The following is a 26,058-nucleotide window of genomic DNA, read 5'->3' as shown; positions in this document are numbered from 1 at the left end:
TTTCCCTTCCATTGCCATCCCATCATCTTTTTTTGGTCAAATGTACATATTTCAGATAAACTCTTATTAATACATATGTAAAATAATGCCAAATGGCTATGGAGAAACTTCTGTAGCTTATCAGTTGCTAAAAAGCAATGATCCATTGTCTCTCACCTTTTTTGGAATAAAAAGAACTTTATACCCATGGTGATTATTTGCAAAAGACACTGGTTCCTACTTACATAATTCTCACTTGCCTATTCTGTTCCCTTGGGATTCAGTCTGCTCCCACTGAAGTTAGTGATAAAACTCATTAACTTCAAAGGCGTGATCCTGCACCATTTGAGTTGTTTTTAACTGAAACGTCATAGAAAGTTAACTGGCAGCTGGAAACCAGAGCAGACCACTGGCCACAAATAAACTGGTAGTGTTACTCTGACGAAATCTAGCAAAAACAAAAACAAAATTAATGCAACCAAAAGCTGCACTAAACAAAGACGTCATGTTTTCTGTGTGTTCTTCATCTATGCTCTGAAGGACACCATACTTGGCCTCAGGTGGACTGCCAGCAAGAGTGATTATCTGACCTGACAGTAGGAGTGATTATCTACAGTTTAGCCAGTGAGCTTCTGATTGTCAGGATTGGGTCAAAGTAGGAATATAATGTAAAGAACAAGAATTCCAGGTCAATTTCTTTTGCAGATTTTCTCCACTGCTGTTGAACCCTATCATCTGTCTTAGTTTAGACCCTCTATTTAATTTTTTTTATAAGAGAGTAGATTTTCTAATGCAAAAATCTATGAATTGTCTCCATGCTGGAATTCCTGCCACCTTTATATGGAGCTTGTCTGTGTTGGTCTTATTTTCAGTTGCAAGTTGATCAATTAGTGCTTAGCAATTCATGTCCTTTTTTGTTGTTGTTGTTGTTATTGTTAATTCTTATTGTAAAAACGCTTCACGCACGGTACTAACAAATCTTGATATTAAAACAAATCAAAATGAATAAAAAGGAATATACGTAAATGACAAGCTGATACATTAGGTATTGAAAAAACATTGATTTACTCAAAATCCTATGTTTAATCCTATGTCTTTCTATTCTGAAAAGTAGAACTGAAATTGTAGAGATCCATATTTATTTTCCACTGAATGCATCCGATGAAGTGAGCTGTAGCTCACGAAAGCTTATGCTCAAATAAATTTGTTAGTCTCTAAGGTGCCACAAGTACTCCTTTTCTTTTTGCAGATACAGACTAACACGGCTGCTACTCTGAAACCTATATTTATTTTCTGTTATTTTGGTTAAATATGCTCAGTTAACAAGTAAAGTTTTTTTTCTAGCTGCCAGCCTTGAAAATTCTACCTGGGCTCCATGAATCAACCTGGGTTTTTTTTTTATCACTGATGGTAAAGGTTCTGCGGGGTAAAGCAGACCCTACTTTACAATTCTGTTGATGATGCAGCTCGCTTTCTTATCTTAGTTGGCTCTACAGGCCTAACAGGAATAAAAAGCGGTATAAGCGTTTTTTGGTCATTTAAGCAAGTGAGAAGCTTTTTATTCCTTTTATTTTTAGTTTTTTTTAAGAAAGAACATGCTGGAGCAGAATGGGAGACACAATACAGATCTATAAAATGTAACAGGTATGAAAACAAGAGAAATCAAATACAAATGTGGAATCTACTAACTTAACAGGAGAAATGTGTATATGCATGGGTGTATGTGTAGAAATGATCAATGAAATTGTTTTTAATTGTTCATTTTAATAATGTAACTTCATAAGCAAAGTTTTATGAATGAAACAACATTAATTCATAAAACCGGTTACCCTAATAACTGGCTAATTGAGTTTCACTTTCAATCCAATTGCTGCTTAAATCGCTAAAACTTACACTGCTTCAACATTGTAACTTCTGTTCACTGTTTGTCATTTATTATATTTGTCTATATTGGAACTTCTGTTCCCTGTTTGCATTCCTTACACTTGTCCATATTGTAACTCAAACTCCATTTTAACTTGTCCCAAACTCTGTTTTAAAATGCTCACTTCATTTTTGCTAAACCCTGCTGTAATCTTATTAGTTTAGTTTAGATGTGTGAATGAAATGTATGGTTGATGGAATCAGCCTCAAGCCCCAGCCTGTCCTGATGAAATAAAGTGTAAACACCAACGGCTGAAGATGCAGACAACAGCCCTGACAAAGCAAGAAGAGTCCACGCTAAAAAGAAAAGAACAAAAGTACAATTGAAGAAACATCAAAGCCAGGTCCTAGGCTGAAAGTCATGTCTGCAATTCACGGGTGATCAATCACACCGAACCCAGAGGCAGCGTGACACAGCAAGACCTATAGGCTCTGGATTCAAACTAAAGCCTACAAAAAGGATGGGTGAGATGGAAGATTTTGGAGGGTAACATTCTGGTGCCAACATGGAAGGGCATCAGTGCATGCCCAACAGAGACCCAGTTCTTCCTTGTGCCTGGCTTTCCTGGCCAGTTAGCAGCCACAAGCTACGAACCCAAGCCACGAACTCAAGCTACATTTAGGACTGATAACTGTACAGCAGCTGCAGAACATTTGGTGTGTGTGTGTGTGTGTATATATATATATATATATATATATATATATACATAGGTATTAGATATTAGTTATTGGTCTTAAATCAAATTGTGTTATAATAAACGTGACATCTTGTCTTGTCCCCTGAAATGATCCTTTGTAGTGTTGTCTGCATAACATATGTGTATGTGTATATATATTAGGGCTGTCGATTAATCACAGTTAACTCACGCGATTGACTCAAAAAAATTAATCACGATAAAAAAATTAATCGCAATTAATTGCACTGTTAAACAATATAATACCCATTGAAATTTATTAAATATTTTTGGATGTTTTTCTGTATTTTCAAATATATTGATTTCAATTACAACACAGAATACAAAATGTACAGTGGCTCACTTTATATTATTTTTTATTACAAACATTTGCACAGTAAAAATGATAAACAAAATAAATAGTATTTTTCAATTCATTTCATACAAGTACTCTAGTGCACTCTCTTTATCATGAAAGTGCAACTTACAAATGTAGGGTTTTTTGTTACAGAACTCCACTCAAAACCAAAACAATATAAAACTTTAGAGCCTACAAGTCCACTCAGTCCTACTTCTTCAGCCAATCTCTAAGAGAAACAAGTTTGTTTACATTTACGGGAGATAATGCTGCCCACTTCTTAATTACAGTGTCACCTGAAAGTGAGAACAGGCATTCGCCTGGCATTGTTACAGCTGGCGTTGCAAGATATTTACGTTCCAGATACGCTAAAGATTCATATGCCTCTTTATGCTTCTGCCATCGTTCCAGAGGGCATGCTTCCATGCTGATGACACTCATTAAAAAAATAATGCATTAATTAAATTTGTGACTGAACTCCTTGGTGGAGAATTGTATGTCTCCTGTTCTGTTTTAGCTGCATTCTGCCATATATTTCATGTTATAGCAGTCTTGGATGATGACCCAGCACATGTTTGTTTTAAGAACACTTTCACTGCAGATTTGACAAAACACAAAGAAGGTACCAATGTGAGGTTTCTAAAGATAGTTACAGCACTCAACCCAAGATTTAAGAATCTGAAGTGCCTTCCAAAATCTGATCTGAAAGCATGCTCCACACCCAGTCTAGAAGTCTGAAAAGAGCAACACTCTGATGTGGAAACTACAGAACCTGAACCACCAAAAAAGAAAATCAACTTTCTTCTGGTGGCATTTAACTCGGATGATGAAAATGAACATGCGCCTATCTGCACTACTTTGGATTTTTATTGAGCAGAACCCATCATCAGTATGGACTCATGTCCCCTGGAATGGTGGTTGAAGCATCAAGGGACATATGAATCTTTAGTGCATCTGGCATGTAAATACCTTGTGATGCCGGCTACAACAGTGCCATGCAAATGCCTATTCTCACCTTCAGGTGACATTGTAAACAAGAAGTAGGCAGCATTATCTTCTGAAAATGTAAAAAAACTTGTGTGTCACTGAGCGATTGGCTGAAAAGAAGTAGGACTAATTGGACTTGTAGGCTCTGAAGTTTTACATTGTTTTATTTTTGAATGCAGGTTTTTTTTGTACATAATTCTACATTTATAAGTTCAACTTTCATGATAAAGAGATTGCACTATTGTACTTGTATTAGGTGAATTGAAAAATACTATTTCTTTTGTTTTTTACAATGCAAATATTTATCAAAAGTAAATATAAAGTGAGCACTGTACACTTTGTATTCTGATATTGAAATCGATATATTTGAAAATGTAGAAAACACCCACAAATATATAAATAAATGGTATTCTATTATTGTTTAACAGCACGATTAATTATGGTTAATTTTTTTTATTGCTGGACAGCCCTAATATATATATCCTAATAAAGTGAAGCATTTGTATTTGTCCTCATGGATGTTTGAGAAATTATTTTATTCATAGTCTAACAGAAGCCTGATTTTTAAAAAAATCCTAGTTATTTTCATATCTGAGTTTCTCCATGTGTCTCAGACTCTTTTAACTCAATTAATATTAGGTGGCTGTTTCCTTTTTTTTCAGTATTCAGTTAAAGATAATCTTTCCCCAACCAGAAGATAAGAAATTAGTCTGGAGTAGTTTTTCAGTAGGTCAGCTCTTTTCCTACCGGAGTTTGAAAGAGAACTAGTTGGGCAGTCTAGATCAAGTGGTTTCAGAAATTTAATCTAAGATACACGAGAAATTGGCCATCTTTGAACCTTCCCACCAGGTATGGAGAAAGGTATATTTTCTCATGCAGTTTCTAACAGGCATCATAGGAACTTTAATACATGTTTTTTTTAATTTGAGAGCAAGAAAGATACCACTGAAACATCACCTTTTTTTTAATGGCAACACATATTCAGCGTAGATGAGGTAACTGCAAGCATATTTTTTCGCCAATTTTGTATTACTGTAGAGGGAAACTCTCAGAGTACTTTTATGGGAATTTTGGGTGAAAGAGAAAACAGACCATAGGTGACAGGATTTCTAGTGTCTAGCTGTAAGCATTTTGATTGCTGTGATCCTACAAATACTGGAGAGAAAGTTACAGTTGATGAGATACTTTTAAACTGTATTATAAGGGGTAGAAAAATTGATATCAAATAGATCACTGCCAGGTACATAAGCTCTATATTTAGGTGTTTTATGTTTTACTTTGCCCATTTAAATTTAAACTGAAGAATCTTTGAGTTCACTAGTCAAGGCCTAGTTCCATCACTTTGGAGCCTTAATAATTTACCTTGAAACTGGAAACCACCTTAAAACTCCACAATTTCTGCTTAACAGCAGGTATCAAAACTGAAGTTTTAGGTGTCTCCAATAAAACATTATTAGCATATAAAGCTAATTTATTCTCTGAGCCTCTAGTTTATGTGCCAGGAATGCCACTCTTGTTCCTAGTTATCTGTGCAAAGAGTTCTGTCAATACAACAAAAAGAAGTGACAAAGGATACTCTTGCCCAGTTCCACTGTGCAAACAATTAATTTGTTTTACTGCCCAAACTATAACCTTGCCTGTGGAGTGTTGTGTAGTAACTTAGTCTGGTGCATTATATCCCCCAGATTTATGCTTTGAATTTCCCCCTTTAAATAATTCAACAACTTGATTAAAGACTTTTCTTCATATTAGGGACCTACAACTGAGCTCAATGGATCATTCCGGCCGACCTCTTACATTGTGTGCCAGTTGATGCCTTGAAAAGAACAGGTCTGATCTCTGTTCACCAATCTAGGTAAGATAGGTTCTATCCTCGTAGCTGGAACTTTGGCAAAAATCTTATCATCCAAGTTAAGAATGAAATTAGTTGAAACATGCAATGTTGTGGAAATTACAGGCTTGCTGTAGCTGTTCTGTGAGCCACAGTAGGCTCATAGCACTGCCCAGGGAGACTGCTGTAAATTTACAGGCCCTCAGGGTTATCAAAGTTACACTGTGGGCCTTTCCAGCCCTCACCACAGCCCAGGATCGTGAGGACACAAAGGTGGTTTGAAGTCACCTTAGCTCCTCTGCCCTTGGGCTGTGAGTCCTGGGCTGCTCCTCTTAGAGGCACAGCACAGGATCACACCCTATGCCTTTTTGAAAAGTAACACTTAAATGGATGGCATCTAATAATAAGTTCCATGACTATATTTTTAGAATGCATTTGTGGGAATTTTCAGTTTTTTATTTCTGCCTTAATGTGTTCCTTTGAACCCTTTTTTTCCTAGAGGCAGTACTAACTAATGAGTTTCCCTCTTGGAAACACTCCCATGAGCTTCCCAACCAATATCACTGGAGGCCATAGGTACTGGAGCTGGGGGTGTTGCTGCACCCTCTGACTTGAAGTGGTTTCCTCTGTATTCAGGGTTTACAGTTTGGTTCAATAACTCTGAGCACCCCCACTATAAAAATTGTTCCAGTACTCCTGTTGGAAACTTCTAAATTTTTTAGTTTGAAATATATTTGAGGTTCTTTTCTAAAATCACTACCTTTGAGCAGTAAGAAATCAAGTGTACCTAATTTTTGCCGCTCAGTTTTTCTGACCTGTCTGAAGTTGGATTAAGTATTGCTTTTTAGTTGTATTCCAGTGTGTTTTTACTTGTGAACTGAACAAATTTGAAAAGCCATTAAAAGTCAGTGGAGATGGAACCTATTATAATGCCTTTTGTGCTCAGCTTTCAGACTACAGCTGCACTTCAGCTTTGATCTGCTTAACTTAGTGGGTTTCCATTGTGTGTAGAATTGATACTGCGTTCATTTCATATATATATATATACAGCATTTCTGATACTCTGTACTTGGTCATAAGATGGACTGACCAGATGGAGTATTAAATCCTTTTCTCAAATATATTGTTAGAGCTTTTGGAACTTTAGATGTTAAAGCTGTAGTTACTGTACATATTGAGGTTTAATGTTACAGTATACATTAATTTTATGAGTAAGCAAAAACATTATTTTAGGGCATTGTAATGTGGAGCTCTGTACTCTTTAAAAGCAGTGTCTGAACTATCAATAGAGACATCGGTCTTACAGTATAAGGAAAAGTTGATTAAAACAAAGGCTTAATGGTATCAATAGGGTCAGCTGTGATGCCCACTGGAGTTCTGTACCCATGCGTCGGTATATTATGCGCCACCGGTCCTATGCTCTCTCAGTTCCTTCTTACCACTTGTGACAGTTGGTTGGAGTGCCTGGTCTTGCATAGCAAAAGAGTTAGCGGTTCTTAACAGCCCATTGTTGTTCCCTTTCTGTTTAGTTTTAGGTACTTAATTAGCATTTTAAGTAAGTGATTAGCATTTTAAGTAGTTGTTAGTTTAGTGTTTAGAGACCTGCCTGGGACTTCGCTCTGGAGTGGAGCATGCCCCGTTCTCCAGGCTGTGTTCGTCATGCAACAGGCCGATGCCTATCAGTGACCCTCACAGCAACTGTCAAAGTGCTTGGGGGAATCCCATGTAAAAGATAAGTGCAGGATTTGTAAAAACTTTCATCCCAGAACCCAAAAGGAAAGGGACATCCGCTTGAGAACCCTCCTGAGAGCCGTCTTGGAAGCCTTGTGGGGTACCGATGATGCCAGTTCCATACTCCCTGTGGCCGACTCGGACAAACCGCCAGCACTGGACTCGGAACATGGTGAGGAATCCACCGTGGGGACAACTCAACAGGCACAAATGCCCAAAGAACCATCTCCAGAAAGGAAGGGGGAACCCTCCCTCCTGATGGAGGCTGTGCTGTGCCCAGTGTCGGAGCCTTCCTGACTGGATTCTGCTCGTAGCACCTCAGCATTGGTGCAGAGCACCCCACTGGCACCAGGATCCTACTGGCACCGCCCCCCCTTGCCAGTGCCCAAGAAGCAGCCGAAGAAAAAAGGCTCCCTGGCACCGTCCAAAGAGGGGAAGGGAACTTTGGGCAAAGGACCCAGTTCAGGCCACATGCCCACCCCAGAGCTACAAGGGAGTACCGTTAAGATCGGACCCCCTTGCCTAGCCAAGGATCTGCCTCTGACTCCTGGGAGTGGTAGGGGATATCCTGGCTTCCATAGAGACCTTCGTTGTCTGGGACAGCCCAAGCGGCCAAAGACCTGGTGGTCCTAACGGTACTGCAAATGTTGTGCCAGGTGCCAGAAATGGCTAAGGCCCTGCAGCCCAAGGGCAAGCCGGTCATGGGACCTCGCCAAAGGGCAGGGGAGTACCATTGGTCCCTGGATCGCAGGCATTCATCCCTGTCCCCATAGCCTAGGACACCGGTCCCATAACCCTGGTCACTGGCTATATGGCATAGGTTTCCGGCACTGCACTCTCCTTCCATGAGGTATGGATCGCTGGAATCAAGGCACTAGTCTCCACAGTCCTGATAACAACCAGCCTCCTACCTAAGAACACCTTGGTGCAGATCTATCACCCAGGAGTCTCGTAGGTGCCGATCACCACCGTTGTGGGACTACTCACCATTGTGGCACCGATCTCTACTGCCTCGGTACCACTTGAGGAACAGGCTGCAATCCCCGCCCTCTAGACATTGGTCTCTGGCAAGAGTTAGTTGGCACATGCAGGCCTCCACAGCCCCACCGTTGTCACTGGAAGGGGACTGGTCTGAGTTGGAGCCGGGGTTCAGCCCTTTGCCAAGTGGAGTACAAATCCCTGTCAGCCCATGAGACCAGCATGACGCCGGTGGCGTGGCAGCAGGGACAGTAGCCTGCTCAATGGCTGTCTTGGAAGCCTTCGGGGGGGGAGGAGGGGGGTACCGGTGATGCCAGTTCTATATTCTCATCGCTCCTCTGTGGCCGCCTCGAACAAACCGCCAGCACCAGGTTCGGAACACGGTGAGGAATCCACTGTGGGGACAACTCAACAGGTGCAAACGCCCAAAGACCTGTCTCCAGAAAGGTAGGGGGAACCCTCCCTCCCCCGTGTTGCCCTCATCATCTTCATTGACAGATGAAACGGTGGCCGGGCCGTCCCGGTCTGGCAGTCCCCCCGACGACTTTAAGGAGCACCAGGCTCTCCTTAAAAGGACGGCTGCCAACTTGAACCTTGAAATCAAAGAGCTGGAGAAACAATCAGACGACTTGTTCAATGTCATATTGTCCTCCACCCTGGCCCACATTGCACTACCTGTCCACCCAGGGGTCCTAAAGATTGTTAGAACACTGTGTCAGACCCCATCTTCAATTCCACCCACGTTCAAAAGAGTGGAAAAGAAGTATTTCGTCCCTGCAAAGGGGTTTGAAGATCTCTATATGCACCCACCAGCGGAGTCATTGGTCATGTCCGCAGTTAACGAGAGGGCCAGGCAGGGCCAGGTGAGTGGAACATCAAAAAATAAAGATGCCAAACAACTAGATCTCTTTGGCAGAAAGGTTTAGTCGATGGCCAGCCTACAATTCCGGGTATCCAACCACCAAGTCCTGTTGGGCAGGTACAGTTTTAATTTATGGGACTCCCTTATGAAGTTCAGGGAGGCCCTTCCACAGGAACTGGCCCTCAAGTTTGCCATGATCCTGGAGGAGGGCAAAGCGGTGGTGAAGGGTGCCCTCCAGATGGCTTGGGACACTACAGACTCAGCCACCGGGGTGGTTGCCTCGGTAGTGGCCATGAGGTGCAGCTCTTGGCTGCAGTCTTTGGGTTATCCCAATAGATGCAGGCCACAATCCAGGACCTCCCGTCTGAGGGCGCGGGGCTCTTTGAGCTCACTGACGCAAGGCTGTATGGCCTGAAAGCCTGCATTCGCTGGGCCTCCACACTACACAGTAGGCCAGAAAGCAGTTCTGGCCTCCTCCTCCTCCATCTTGGTCCTGGGGATCTTCCCAGCAGGTGTCCTACAGGAGAAAGCGCAAAGGAAAAGGGTTTAAGCACCGCTGCCCTTCGTATTCTTGCTCACCAGCTCAACCTGGCCCTTTGAAACACCATGGGTGTCAGAGACAGTGTTTTGAAGGTGTGACTGGGGACAGTGCCCCAGTCAAGTACCTGGATCCACCCTCCTGTTCTTTCCTCAACCGCCTACTCCCCTTCCAATTGGCATGGTTATAAGTGACATCAGACCGTTGGGTGCTCAACACAATATCCTTGGGCTACACCCTACAGTTCTCAACTGTCCCTCCCTTTACCCTCCCTCTTCAGAGACCCTTCTCAAGTGCAATTTGCTCAGGAGGTGGAAAACCTCCTAAGGCTGCGCGCGGTGGAGGAGGTCCCTCGTGATATGAAGGGAAAAGGATTCTACTTCTGGTATTTCCTAATCCCGAAAGCAAAAGGGGGCTTAAGACCCATCCTGGATCTGCGTTGCCTCAACAAGCATTTCAAGAACTTGAAGTTTCGCATATTCCAGGAGACTGGAACGCTGCCCTCAATTTGAATGATGCATTTTTCCATTTTCCCAGGACGCAGCCGGTTCCTGTTTGGCCAGTGCCATTTCCAATTCACGGTGCTGCTCTTTGGTCTCTCGTCAGCCCCGAGAGTGTTCACAAAGTGCATGGCACCAGTGGATGCTTACCTGAGGAGTCGGGGTGTTCAAATTTACCCGTACCTCAACAACTGGCTGATCAAGGGTCGGTCTTGGCATCAGGTGAGGCGGTACCTTGGGCTGGTTTGCTCCATATGTTGCGATCTAGGTCTATTGATAAATGAGAAAAAATCAAAGTTAGCTCCGGTGTAATGCATAGAGTTCATAGGAGCGGTTCTTGACTCTACTCGGGCCAGGGCCTTCCTCCCTAAAGCCCAATTCCGCGTGATGTCAGACCTAATCTCACATATGCAAACCCACTCTCTCACCACCGCTCACATGTGTTTGAGGCTGTTGGGCCACTTGGTGGCCTGCACTTACATGATTCGGCATGCACGGCTCCATCTCAGGCCCCTACAGGCATGGTTGGCATTGGTCTATGTCCCCAACAAACACAACATAGACCAGTTAGTCAAGGTTCCGGACCACATACTGTCGTCACTCGCTTGGTGATTGGACCCACATTGGTGTTGGAGGGAGTCCCCTTTGTGGACCCAACCCCGTCGGTCACCCTGGTTTCCGATGCTTTGGATCTGGGGTGGGAATTCCATCTGGATGACCTCGGCATGCAAGGTTGTTGGTTGAGTCATGATCACTTTTTACACATAAATGTCAAGGAGCTCAAAGTGGTAAGCCTGGCCTGTTAAGATTTCCTGCCTCATATAAAAGAGTGGTTCAAGTTCTGATGGCCAATATTGCCACTATGTTCTTTACCAAAAAGCAAGGCGGAGCCTGGTCCTCAGCCCTTTGCCAAGAAGCCATCAGGCTCTGGAATTTTCTGTGTTCAGCACGCTATTCATCTCGTGGCCACTCACCTCCCAGGGACAGGAACACTCTGGCAGATCACCTCAGCAGGACCATCTTGTCTCGCCACAAGTGGTTGCTCCATCTTGAGTTAGTCAGCATCATTTTCCAAAGGTGGAGGACTCCCCAGGTGGACTTGTTTGCATCCAGGCACAACAGAAAGTGCCATGCTTTCTGTTCGATTCGGGGGAGCTGACAGAGGCACCCTGTTGAACGTTTTCCTGCTCCTGTGGTCGGGGACTATGGTGTATACCTTCCTTCCAGTGTCATTAATTCACAGAGTTCTCATGAAGATCAAGCAGGACAGAGCAAAAGTAATCCTCATTTTGCCGGCTTGGCTGCGCCAGCACTTGTTTGGCACATTGCTGGACCTCTACAGCTCGTTACAGCTGGCCTCGTTACAGCTACCACTCTGGCCAGACCTATAGTCTCAAGACAATGGCAGACTGTTACATCCGAACCTGACAGCGTTGCACCTGATGTCCTGGCTGCTGCATGGTTGAATGTGGTTGAGCGGCTGTGCTCAGCTGGTGTCCAGGTCCTGCGGGGCAACAGAAAACCCTCTACTGGAGCAACCTTCCTGGCCAAATGGAAACAGTTTATATGCCCGACTTCAGATAAAGGCATTTGATCCGAGAGGCCCTCAATGCATTTAATCCTGGATTACCTCCTGCATCTTCAACTCCAGGGTCTGTCTCTTTCATCTGTTAAGGTCCACTTGGCCTCTATTTTGGCCTTTCATCCTCCACTCCAGAGCAGGTCAGTTTTCACCCACAACATGACGGTCAGGTTCCTCAAGGACCTAGTGTACCTATACCCTCTGTGGGACCTAAATCTTGTGCTGTCGCGACTCACGGGAGCACCCTTCGACCCTCTGGCTTCCTGATCCCTCCTCCTTCTCTCCTGGAAGGTCGCTTTCTTGGTGGCAATAACATCTTCCCGCAGGGTCTTCGAGTTTAAGGCACTTACCTCGGAGCCACCCTACACACTGTTTTACAAGGACAAGGTCCAACTTCGACCACATCCGGCCTTTCTACCCAAGGTTGTTTCGTTTTTTTATATGACTTAGGACATATTCTCATCTGTATTCTTTCCTCAACCTCATAAGTTGGCGGAGGAGCGCAGATTGCACTCGCTCGATGTCAGAAGGGTGCTAGCCTTCTACATTGAGAGGACCAAGTCTTTTCATAAGTCGCTGCAGTTACTTGTCGCAGTGGCTGACAGGATGAAAGATCATCCAGAGTCGGTCCAGAGGATCTCGATTTGGATTACTGCCTGTATCTGCTACTGCTACAACCAGGCCAAGGTGCCCCCTCCGGCGATTGTAACTGCCCAATCAACCAGGGCAGAAGCCTCTTCGGCAGCTTTCCTAGCCCAAGTGCTGATCCAGGATATCTGCAAGGCTGCCACCTAGTCGTCCGTCCACACGTTTACATCGTATTATGCGCTTATCCAGCAAGCTCGAGACGCTGCTGGCTTTGGTAATGCAGTATTGCAAGCTGTATGACTGTGAACTCCTTCACACAACTCACAGTCAACCTGTGTAACTCGTTGTCAGGGGATGTTGTGACAGCCAAAAGCATAATGGGGTTCAAAAGAGAATTAGATAATTTCATGGAGGATAGGTCCATCAATGGCTGTTTGCCAAGATGGGCAGGGATGCAACTCAATGCTCTGAGTGTCCCTAGCTCCTGACTGCCAGAAGCTAGGAGTGGACAATGGGTAATGGATCGCTCAATGATTGCATGTTCTGTTCATTCCATGTGAAACCCCTGGTATTAGCTACTGTCAGAAGGCAAGATATTGGGCTAGATGGAACATTGGTCTGACCCAGTATGGCCATTCTTATGAGATCATGTCATTGCATCATGCTTGTTATAAACAGGCCTATTTCTTGGATACACTAAAAAGGTCAGCATCCGTAGTTTAAAGGTAGAATTAAAAAGATCCCCCGAGAACAGAACAGAACCATATGTTGGGGATTGGTCCTGCTTTGAGCAGGGGGTTGGACTAGCTGACCTCCTGAGGTCCCTTCCAATCCTGATATTCTATGATTCTATGATTCATATATTGAAAGGGATGGTACCAGGGAAGGGACACTACAAGTACAAGTATAATAATAAGTTTGCCAAGAAAAGGGAGGGGAAGAGGGAGCTCCGTTGGCGTATGGAGCTAGGGGTTAGGAAAAGAAGGGGGTTTTATCGGCGTATAGAACTGTAGTTGTGGGAGGGGAAGAGGAAAACTCTATTGGCGTATACAAATAAGCCCAACTGGTGTGAAGGGGTTCGAAGTATGGTTAAACTCTATCGGCGTATAAAAATAGCCCAGTCAATGTAAAGGGCTTCAAAATATGCTTGCTTGTTTAGCCCCAATAAACCCATCAAATTGCCTGCAAACTGAACTCTGAACTGTTATTTTCCAGCAAACTAAAAACTAAAAGGGAAGAGGGAGCTGGACCCCCGTCAACACTGCACAGCAACAGTAGCTGCCTTTGATGCTTACTAGGCACAAACTACACAGTATCCACAGTGCCCTATAAAAATGGATATTTATTTTCACCGATCAGGAAAAATTGAGTATACAGTTTAAGACTCAAGGCTGATGTCAGCTTTTTCAGATGCATCTGTACTGAAAATGACGTAACCAGGGTAAACATTATAAAAATTAAACCTTAAAAGGTGAATGGCAATTTTTGGTTTCAAATATCCATACACTTTCAACTTTGATATTTCTCATCATCCACAGTCCAGAGTTCGATTAGTTAGTGAATGGAGTGAAGAGGTACTCCTAAGAGATATCATTGAAATATACTATGAATATTTGTGTTTTGACTAAGTCAGTCACATCTCACCTTTGCTGCGTCTTGATATTTGGATTTATAGTTTGTGCCATCACTCCAGGCGTAAGAACAATACAGATTTTCACATGCATTCAAAAATAATAATCCAAATTAATATGGGGGGAAAAACTACTCCCAAATCAGCCAAAGAAAAGAGAAAACTGGTACTGTCCCAATTCAGACCACTTCTTTAGAACAAAACAAAGTAAATAGTTCTTGCATTGTGCCCGGAAAGATGTCAAATTTGGGCTCTTTTAGACCAAAATTTGGGTCGGTGGTGTATGCATGTACATGTTTGATACTTTTGTTTATTTTGTTTTTAAGGCAAATGGTGCACCTATGCATAGCACAAGTTAGCACTAGAAAATCTATTTTTGTAGAGAATGAATAATTACTGTATGCAGGGCTGGTTTTGACAAGTTGCAGAAACTTTGATTTCAGGTGGCCCCAAGTTGAGAGGAGTCCTCAGGGGCCTGGGAAGAGAGGCTGTTTTGCCTATGTTCAACTCAGCTTCTCACTCCATACCTTACACAGTTTGATGTGTTGAAGTAATGTAAAGAACTATCCACCCAGATCTGCCCATTGGTTCAGATATGGAGCTGTCCAGGAGAAAGGAGAATCTATGCAACATGAACTTCATTTCCAGCACCCCTGTGCTAATCCGTGTCCAAGTACTAAGAGGAAATTAATCTTCCTGCTGGCTGCATTAACTTCTGCATAGCTCTGGTTGTGAAGGACAGGTGTGCTGCAGGTCTATCAGCTGTCCTATTGTGTATATTTTACGTTTAAAACAAACAAAAAAACACTTAAGTGCAGAGAGAGTCTGTACTTCTCAATCTTTTTTTCATTCAGATGCCGAAGTCCTTTTTCTGGCTGTCTCTGGTTAATTCTGGTAAGGAATTGTCCGCTAAGGAAGAGTCAGTGTGAAAGCACACAGTGTTTTGCAAGTGCGTAAAGGACAAAGCCCTTACTCTGAGGAACTCAAATCGAACTTGAACAAATTTAATATGTATTAAATTCAGATGCAAGATGGCATGTAAACTTTGTTAGTGATTGCATCAGATTTGTGAGGCTTCATGAATGATGTAGATTTTTATGGCAGGATTAAAAGGCTACAAAAGAAATTACTTGGTGTTAGGAATTATAAAGCTCTTCTAGTCAAAAGGGTCTTTAAAATCATTTTAAAATTGCAGTGTGGTAGAGACAAATGGAGAGGTTAGAGAGAACTGGACAGAGGGAAGGAGGAAAAATAGGAGAATAGGCAGAAATGAGAGTAGCTTTTGCCATGGTTGACTGTTGACTTTGAGCACATTGGATTCTGTTCATTTCACGGAGTCTCTTGCTGTCATTCCCAAGACTTTATTTGCTATATTTTGCACTTGAGCTAGGTGAGAAATTACTTAGATTCTGTTGTTGAGAAGGAGATGGCATTAATTGCCTAATTTGGCATTCATTCCGCAAACACAGTGGGAGAAGGGAGTCCCTATTTAGGACAGAGATTAGCCAACTCCAGGAGGCCTGGAACCTGGTCAGAAGCCTACTTGAAGTTACTGAGGGCTTTTTCATTGACTTCAATGAACTCTGAATCAGACATTTATAGCAGTATCTGCAGAAACAAATTTCTGTTAGATTGGTCAATAATACGGAAGGCAGATAATTGACTTTTCAAGATGATATGAATGAAATAAGCAAGAAGAATTGAAATCTTTTCGCTTAATATTTCAAGCAAAAAGAATGGCAGTGGATAAATTATGGCATTGGTGAAATGACTCATAGCAATTATAGCTAAACATGTCAATGGTATCTCATGCTATCAGCTATAATACATAACAATTGCATAGCATTTTACATCTTCAGAGTGCTGACAAGCATTAATGCCTGTAAAGAAAAGATGAGGTATGATGCATATATTCTGTTGTTGCCATTATTTAAGTTGTCTGTTTCATGGGGACAACTTGACTGACTTCCAAGGATGGAAGAAAAGTTGACTTCATCAGATAAAACTAAAAACTTCTCCAATTGAAGGTTAAATCAAAGAGAATCTCCTTGTAATGCAAAGCAACTCCCTGTAGAAAGTTTTCTCCGCTAAAATAATGGCCAACTGCCAGAGGAAAAAGAAATAAAAGCCTAACTGTATGTTTGTCCTTTGTGTTCTTTCCTTCTTTTAAAAGAGAATATCGATATATTAATGTGCACCATCATAAATAGTGATTATCATTAGGACAAACTATTAGACAATTCAAAGTAATGGGATCTACAAACTCCTTTCCCCTTCTCCTGTTCCCAGATCTCTGTATAATGTTACCTATGACAAAATGAATAAGGCTAGTATGAAAGCCAAAACACTCCTCCTCCTCTCCCTTCAAAACAAGAGTGCCCCAAAATGGTTTGTCACCGCCCTTTATTTTTTTACTAGATAGAATGTGAAGGCAAATTTACTGAAATAATTTGGAAAACTGTTTTGAAATGCGAATGTATAAATCTGAGACCTTCGAAATCCATTCACATGGTGTTGGTATTTAGTTTTATAAAGTGCCTTGAGCTTCAAATGGGTGTTCCAATCACAATAAATATTGTCAAAAATGCTTTTTTGTAAAATGCAATTCATACCTTACAAGGGTGCTCATTCTTCTGAGTTTGCATGGTAAATGGATCTATTTTAATTCATGTATATTTTTATGTATTGAAAAATAGAATGTGTTCAAATGTGATAATAGAATATCATTGAATATCAGGACCATTTTGAAACCTGGGTGTCTAAAATTAGGCATCCAAGTGGCATTTGTAGATCCTGTCAACTTCCATGGGTACTGAACTGAACATTTGGCAACTTATTTAGGTTCCTAATTATGGGTTTAGGTGCCTTGATTTAAGCTTTGAAGTTTGAAAATGTTGGTCAGATTTTTTTAGATCATTTTTATTAATCATTATCTCTTCACCAACAAATCAGCTGTATTTACTCATCGGTGTTAAGATTTTAGTACAAGATGATACTGATAGCAAGTTAAGATTTTCATAATTTTGAGCATAAAAAAGGTTGATGGCCTTGTGAGCAGGTAATGTTTTTTAACTTTAGTATATATTCTTGTGAGTGATTGTTGTAGAAAATAGTTTTGGAAAAGAATCTGCATTTTTGTGCTTACACAAATATCCTTTCCTCCCCTGAGAACATCCCCTGAGCTGTCTTTATTGATATTTGGAACTTGTGTTCATCTTGCCAGTGCAAATCTCCTTCAGAACTGAACAGTTAGAGTACGCAGGTTTACAGAAATGGTATTGTGTTTAGATAGTAATGGTGAATACTGAACTCCTGTGTCATTTTCTTATAGAGTAAATCTAATTTTTTTAAATGATTGAATTTCACAGGCTTAGTGAGCAGTATGTGACTTATTAGAAAACTGGACTGTTTTTCTTCAATAGTATTTAGATTTTTCAACTGGGGGCTGATCAAAAATAGCATATGTATCCTATTTCCAAATGATTGTTCTTAGTCAGTGTATATACAACTGTTGTCAGCCTATCCAGTACAATTTTGTAGTATTGCAGAGTTAAATGTAATTTAGCTTTTTATGTAACTTGAATTTTTTCCTATGATTATGAAACTGTGAACCTGTATATTAGACTGGATTAGTAATAAAACATCAGCATAATTTGATTCTGTTCCTTTTCTTCCTAGAATATTTTCCTTCTTGGATATTGTTACTTTGTGCCGATGTGCGCAAGTTTCTAAGGTAGAGTATTTGCTTTACTTGGGTCATTTTGTGCATTGGGAAGGACTATTTTATTAATTACCAGCAAAAAATGAGCTTTAGATTAGGCTCTTAGAAATCAAAGGGAATCTTACCGTTGACTTTGAGCAGTGGATAAGAAACTGAGCTCCCAATGCTGCAATCAGATATGCAGAATGAATCACTGTGTGTCTGGAGTTTTCTCTTAAGGGGTGGCGGGGTCGGGGCAAGAGATGTACAATGATACATGCTTTGTATCTGCAGAAAGAATTAGGCCTTTTTTGGCATAGTGGCATTTGCTATTTAAAGTTTGTGACTTTATAACACTATTTTTCAGAAGTATTTTGTGCTTAAAAGTCCATGTAGCTCTGTTAATATTCAACATATGTTTAAGAAGTGTATCCATGGTGTTTGCCAAATGCTGAAGGTATTAAGTAAATCTACTACTAATAGAGAAAACGGCACTCATGTAAAGACAATTGAAAAGGCATATCTAAATACATCTTTATGTTCATCTGGGTGGTTTTGCTTGAATTAAAATAAAATAGATTTTATTCTTACATGAAGTGTGTACAAAAACAAACCTTATATGCAACCAAACTACCATAGTGAACTTTTTTCTGTATTATTTCAAAAGGCAGGCTTTGAAATCTTCACTTCACTTTTTTTTTCAGTGAAATTCAAAAATTTTTTTTCTAATTCAGAACATAACTCTTTTATTCCTGCTTCCATCCCACCCTAAACTGTGATTTAATAAGCTAAGCAGCATCAATCTTGGTCAATAGCTCCAGCTAAAACCTAGGGTGCGGCAGAAAATAATGCTGATGAATCAGTAGGTGGTATTCTTCCCTCTGAGTCAGTATTGAACTGGTTGGGTAACCACGTGTCCCAGCAGTTTCTATTGAATAAGGAACGCCTTTTCACTTTCTAGCCGGAGCTGTTGTGTAGAGATGATGTGTGCTGTTTAACAGCTGCCATGTTTCACCCCAGTGGTGATGAAGAAATTTGTGTGCGTGTGCGTACTATATAATGAAATATGGTCCAATCCTGAGAGGGGCTGAATGCCTCCATTCCCATGAAAATAGGGGGGTTCAGAAGCCAGCATCTTGCAGAAGGCATTCTGCTCCTCTCAGGACTGAGCCAATAGTTTGTAAAGGTTATAAAGAATTTTGGAGTTGAAAACCTCTATATAAATACATTTATTTCAGCATTCCCAGCTCTTCCTTTTTATTCTTTGACTAGAAGCAGCTAAGTTTTAAATTCTTCTTCTTTACATACAGCTCTAATAAAAATAATTTATTGAACAATGAACTTACTAAAATTGCTTTAAATGATGAGGTTAAAATTCTGCCATTATACTGTGTATGCATGTGGCTTGCATTTAAGTCAATGTTCATGCACGTATCCATGGGCAGAATTTGGCCCTTACAGTCTGAAAACATGCAATCCCAGGATTTAAAAGAATCAGTCCAGCAAAATCTGTTTTTAGCAATCTACTTTTTCATAAGCCTCAATGCCTAAATTACTTTTGATTTACATACAAAATAATGCATTCTGAAGGAATACTTGTGTCATGTCTGTGATTTCAAGACACTCATACTATAGTGATGAGGGGAGGGCTATTAAGTACCTGATAGAGAAGATTTATTAAACATATGTATGTTTTTTCTAGGCATGGAATGTCTTGGCTCTGGATGGAAGTAACTGGCAAAGAATAGATCTTTTTAACTTTCAGACAGATATAGAGGTTAGTACTATAGTTTTTTTTTTTTTTGTCTTTACATTGGATGTTAAAAGGATAAACTGTCTTAATTATCCCAGAGACCTTATTCACAGTACAAATATCTCAGTCTTAAAATACAAGATGGTAACGCTGTGAAGGAACAGGTAGAAAAAGCAGATAATTGTATTTGTCTCACTTTTTACCTTGGAATTGTATCTGAGTTTTGATTTTCAGCTAAGTGACAAATAATTTATTTATTTTGGTTTAAGTAATTCATGTGCACACATTGTTCACAAAAGGTATGGGATTGACTGTTCTGGAGACTCAAGACTTCTGTTCATAAAACAGGTATCATACGGACAGTGAAAATGTCCCTCTAAGGTTCCTCAGTCTTGACTGAGACTCTCAGAATTACTTCTGGGAGTGAGAGGGTAGTTTAATTTCCATGTCTGTTGGCTCTCTGGCCTCTCAGCTGAGAGCGCCATTTACAGTACAGACCCGTTTACGCGCGGATGTCGGGAGTCAAGCCATCATGACCGCATGTTAACAGACTGTGGGTTAAGAGGGCCATGCTGAAAAAAGTGTCTCTGATTCACCTAGAAAAAAACGCTGTTGTTTTCTGCTCTTTCTGGCTCGCACTTTTTTTCTTTCTTATGAAGTCTGTCATTCGCCGCAGATGAATGATTTAGATATTTTCCACATTTTGTGCCTCCATAAATCTTACAACAGTTTCTACAGCACTAAGGGCTTCTGTGGGCGAAATTTTGACCTTTTCAACGACATCCTCGCCATCACTTTTGTTGTCTGACGTAGTCTCGCAGCCCGTTAATATTTCTTCCTCGGACAGAAATTCTGAAGTTGTGCAATCTTCATCCATCTCCAGCCACTCAGAAATGATTTTCAGCAACGTATCCAAACTAAAATCTTTTATCATTTGAAAGAGAAGTTTACCGTTATCCTCTTTTGTCTGTGTGCATGTTTGTAGGACGTCTTCTTCCAAAAATCCTTCAAAGTCTGGCTCTGAATCAATGCCACTGCTGGAGTTTTCCGAGTCTGAGCCATCTTTGACAGAAAAGGCATCACTGAGAGCCTTCATCGTCCCAAACTTTTTTAACTAAATAAATAATTTCTTTCATGTTTAACGGTTTCAGGAATTCAGAAATGCCTGAAGATGTGCATGACACGATCGCCAAAATCAGTTCCTGTCGATAATTGTTTTTAAAATTCTGAATAATGCCCTGGTCTAAAGGTTGAATTTTTGATGTTGTGTTGAATGGTAGGTATAGCACTCAAATTTTTCCATCACTCGATACCAGTGATTTGGCTGGAGGATGGGCTGGACAATTGTCAAATGCAAAAGTGCTTTGGCTTCGAGTTTCTTCGATTGCAGATGCTTACAAACAGCTGGAACAAAGCTGTTGTGGAACCAGTCTTCGAAAATGTGTCTTGTCATCCAAGCATTTTTGCTGTTAGCATATATTACTGGCAGTTTGGCTCTGTTGAGGTGATTAAAGCAGCAAGGGTTATGACAGCGGCCAACGAGAAGAGGGGCAAGCGTATGGCTGCCCATCTTATTACTACAAAAAAGAAAGAGTCACACGATCTTTTATCTTCTTAAATCCAGCTGTTTTCTGTGTCTCGTAATTAAAGGCTAAAGTTTTATCAGGTAGCAGTTTTGCAAATAAAGCTGTTTCATCACAATTATAAAGTTCTTCTTCATGGTAGTCTTCGTTTTGTAAAATAGATTTTAACTCAGCAGGAAATGCGTTCGTGGCCGATTCATTGGCTGATCGGCTTTCTCCAGAAATCGATACCTGCACTATACCATGATGCTTTTTAAAACAAATTATAAACCCCTTGGTGGCTTGGAATGATTCATCCCCCGTTAAATTTCCAAATTTTGTTGCTTGGGCTTGAAGAATTGGCCCACTTAGCGGCATTCCTTTCAGCCTTTTCTGAGCAAACCACGTGTGCATGGCTTTGTTTATTGTGGGTTTTGCTGAATAGTGCGCACATTTTTGCTTAAGCCCCGTGGCAGAATCGATATTTTGTACAAAGCCATTCAGTTTAGATTAGTTTTTTAGCCATCCTCGGAGAGTAGATTCGGCAATCTCAATATCTTTTGAAACTTTGACCTGGGTTTCTCCGCTATTTACTTGATCTATTGCAGCTAGCTTTTCTTCTACAGTGTAGGAACGCTGATGCTTGCCCTCTGCCATTATATTAGGCCTCCCCTTAAAATTTTCTAATGTATGTAACAAAAAAAGACCTCTTCTGAATGTTTTTAGTGTTGAGAGAAATTTAGGAACCAATCCTGTGGAAAATTACTTCACTGACACATTAATGGTATATTTACTGAGTCATATTAGGAATTAAAACCTAGAAGAAAATAGTCTCATTCTCCTCTGGCATTCTTGCCCCATATTTAAATTCGTCTTATATGAATAAAATCTATATGGTAATCATTGGATAAATTTTGCTAAACATTGTCCAAACATACAAAGCATAGAAATTCACTAATTTAACTTAGAGGTAAATTCTGTCAACAGCACTTTGAAACTTCATTGTCAGCTTCTTTTTGGTACTTTAAAAGCCAACAATAGATGTTGCTTATTAAGAGGATCTGTACTGAAGTGGAGAACAGATTCCAGAGCCTGCAAACATTTAAACATATCTGTACAGGTTGGGAGGGATTAACTGCTACTCCTGTTTATTTGCACATAGAAGGCTGAAAATATTTTTGTTTCTTATTTGCTGAGCAGTAATAAATGTATTTTAGAACTATGAACTTTCTATCTGATAAACGTATATGATGCTTGAAGATTCTGTTTTTTAGAAGGATAGTACTGGATTATTATGCTTTTGGTTTGGGACATACTTTTTTCATATGCTATAGTTTTTCTAATTCCTTGATTATATATATAATGGATTTGTACCATAACCTATGTGCTACAAGGCAGTATTGTGTTCTTGATGTGTCCTGGGACAACCATGTTATAACCTGGTTGCAGGATGTAGTTGATTTTCAGTATAGATTATCCCTTTATCATTTAGATTTAGAACAATACAGTGGCTGCTATACTTTGAATTTCAGCTCAATAGTAATTTAAATTTACCTTTTAATTCATTTATTCACTGTTTATCTAAGGCACACTAAAAAAACTTTTTAAAAGTAGTTTTAATAGAATATTAAACAGACACCCACCCAGGGCCAGTGATCTCAGAAGAAGAAATGCAGCTCTTTTGATGTCTTTCCATCTCAAAACAGCATCTGTTTGGATTACTGTGTTTGAGGACCACAAATTGCAAAGTCCCTGTACACACGATCTTTTTGCTCAGCATAACTTCACAATATGCCCTTGTTGGCATCATATACACCATCGAACAATATCAAAGACTTGAGTCTGCCATTGGGTTAAGATAGTACACTGTTTTTTAATGTATAAAACAAATATACATATTCCTCTTGTATACATAATACCAGAGGAAAAAAAATAGACTACCTTACCTTTATAAGCGTCTGTCTTAAGGATTTATCAATCTTATGCCAAAGAGTGTGTGCTGGGGTGTGGTGCTGAATGCTAGCTGGCGATGGTGAGGGAATTGCACTTTGCTGGTCTCATAAACAAACATCAGGAAAAAAGTAAATTTAAAATAATGCGCCAAAATACCTCATGTTTTATTCAGGGCGTTTAATTCTTAATACTGAAACTGCCTGTCTGTTTTTAAATACATTTGAAGACAGTGACGGATTAGCTACTGGGTCAACAGGGCCTGTTCCCAGGGGCCCCGGCCAATTGGGGGCTCCGGAAAAATGGGCTCACCTGCACCCCAACCCACTCAGCCTGTCTGGCGCTCCTGCCGGGAAATGGGGGTAAGCCCCCTGTGCCCCAACCCTGCTCCCTGACAAGAGCGCAGTGCAGGTGGGGGAAGTCCCCGTGCCCCAACCCCACTCCTCGGCAGGAGCATTGGTTGGGCGGAGCAGGGCAAGTCCCCGTGCCCCAACCCTATTTCCCTGGTGGAGGGACTGCAGGCAGAAGGGGTGGGGAGGGGCCGCCACTTGCTCTGTCCCTGGGCCCCACAAAAGCTTAATTCACCTGTTTACAGATCATCACTGCAGCATAGTCTTTCAAAGGGGCCTTAATTCATCCTCTAAGCTTGTGCCAAGCAAATTGACTAAAACTGTGGAAAAGAATAGAATTATCAGACACGCAGCTGAACATGATATGTTGGGGAAGAGTCAGCACGGCTTTTGTAAAGGGAAATCATGCCTCACCAATCTATTAGAATTCTTTGACCTCTGTGAATTGAGCCTGCGGCGTATGGGAGCTACAAGGCCCCCCGCTGCCCGTGGTGCCTGGGAACTGTGCGGGCCCCAAGCTCCACGCCGCTGCATGTGGCGGGGTTGCCCCAGACTTCCCAGCCACCGTGGACGGCAGGGGTGTCCCGAACTTGGAGCCACAAGCAGTGGGGGACCCCCCCAAGGTGGTGTGGGGACCCCCCCAACTCCCCATTTTGTCATGCATGTTTTTAGTAAAAGTCACAGATAGGCCACGGGCTTCCATGAATTTTTCTTTATTGCCTGTGACCTGTCCATTACTTTTACTAAAAATATGCATGACAAAAACTTAGCCTTACTCATAAATAAGGATACATTTTAGTCACAGATATTTTTAGTAGAAGTCATGGACAGGTCACGGGCAGGAAACAAAAATTCATGGACCATGACCTGTCCATGACTTGTACTATATACCCCTAACTAAAACTTGGGCTAGGGGGCTGCGGGTGCTCTGGGGGAGCATCCAGGAGCTCCGCACGTTTTGGAGGAGGTGGCCCGGAACCACCTGCTGGTGCTGGGGGCGGGGGCAGGCTGCGGCATGCAGGCTGGGACCCCTGCTGGTGCTGGGAGGCATGGTTGGCAGGGCTGGCAGGTTCCCTGCCCAGCTCCATGCAGCTCCCTGGAAGCAGACAGCATGTCCCTGCAGCTCCTAGGGGGAGGGAAGGCTAGGGGAGCTCCATGTGCTGGCCCCGCCACAAGTGCCGTCTCCGCAGCTCCCGTTGGCTGGGAACTGCAGCCAAGGGGAGCTGCAGGGGCGGTGCCTGCAGGCAGGGGCAACATGCAGAGCCCCCTGACCCCTCCGCCTAGGAGCTGCAGGGACATGCTGGCCACTTCTGGGGAGCCCCTCCCCGAGGTAAGCATTGCCCCGAATCTCAAGCCCCTGCCCCTGCCCTGAGCCCCCTCCCACAGCCAAACTGCTGCTGCTGGCCCAGGGGCTGCCTGAGCCCCAGAGCCAGTCACACTGGCTGCTGCAGAAGTCACAGAGGTCATGGAATCCGTGACTTCCGTGACAGACACGCAGCCTTCCTCATAAATGTTCTGGAAAAGGGCATAAATAGGGAGGTGACGAAGTTTGAAGACAGTACAAAATTACTCCACATAATGCAGTGGTGGTGTAGCTGTGTTGATCCCAGGATATTGGAAAGGGAAGATGGGTGAGGTAATATATTTTATTGGACCAACTTCTGTTGGTGAGAGAAACAAGCTTTCAAGCTTACAGAGAACTCTTTTTCAGGTCTGGGAAACTGACTCAAAGTGTCACTGCCAAATACAAGTATTTGAACAGACTGTTTAGCATAAGCAGATAACTCACATTTCAAGGGATTATTCAAGGTGAAGAGGCCTGTTAACACTCCTCCATTTATAGGGAGGAAAGGGAAGGGGAGAGGAGAGACATAACTGGGGGTGGGAGTTGTTGGTGGGTTACAGTTTGTTGTAGTAAGTCATAAACCCAGTGTCTCTATTCCGTCTATGATTTTTAGTGTCTAGCAAAGTTATGAATTTAAGCTTTCAGGCTCATCTTTTGAAAGTGTTGTGCAGGTTTCCTTTTAGGATGAGGACTGATAGATCAGGTACAGAGTGATCACTTTATGAAAAGTGTTCACCCACAAGTGACAGTGTTTTTGTCTTTTATCAGTTTTCTGTGTGAGTTCATTTGAGAGCATAGTGATTGTCTGGTCTCACCCACATAGTTGCTATTGGGGCAGTTAGTGCCCTGGATGAGGTACACCAAATGCTTTGATAAGGATGTGTCGGACCCATGGATCTTGAAAGGTGTGTGTGGGGGGGATGGGGCTGTTGATCGTTGTAGCTGTGGAGATATGTCTGCAGGGTTTGCATCTGTTGTTCTGGCAGGGTGTGGTGCCACTTTGAGTTGATGTGTCCCTCTCTGGGTGGAGCTTGCTTCTGATGATGAGCTTGGAGAGATTAGGGGTTGTTTGAAGGCCATACTTGATGCAGACCCCATCCTGAAAGAAAATTTTCCCTGAACCCCCTCTTCTGAACTGTTCACCTTAGAAAAGAGACTAAGAGGGGATTTGCTAGAGGTCTATAAAATTAGAAATGGTGTGGAGGAAGTGTTGTTATCCCTTTACATAACCCCCCCC

General features: G+C 41.8%; 1 protein-coding gene across 5 annotated transcripts in view; it reads left to right on the top strand.

Moving 5' to 3' along the window:
• The window catches only part of FBXL2 (F-box and leucine rich repeat protein 2), a 156,264-nt gene that overhangs the window by 53,439 nt on the left and 76,767 nt on the right, over nucleotides 1–26,058 (top strand). For all 5 annotated transcript variants that reach the window (XR_012667161.1, XR_012667162.1, XM_048838953.2 and 2 more), the window contains 2 exons: nucleotides 17,840–17,894; nucleotides 19,564–19,638. Coding sequence is in view for 3 of the 5 variants with exons in the window: in XM_048838953.2 (XP_048694910.1) it covers nucleotides 17,840–17,894; nucleotides 19,564–19,638 (130 nt within the window). In the remaining 2 variants the exon portion in view is untranslated. The remainder of the gene's footprint in view (nucleotides 1–17,839; nucleotides 17,895–19,563; nucleotides 19,639–26,058) is intronic.

This window comes from Caretta caretta, chromosome 2 (assembly GCF_965140235.1).
Source record: "Caretta caretta isolate rCarCar2 chromosome 2, rCarCar1.hap1, whole genome shotgun sequence".
Taxonomy (NCBI): Eukaryota; Metazoa; Chordata; order Testudines; family Cheloniidae; genus Caretta; species Caretta caretta.
This window is presented reverse-complemented; position numbering and strand designations above follow the sequence as displayed.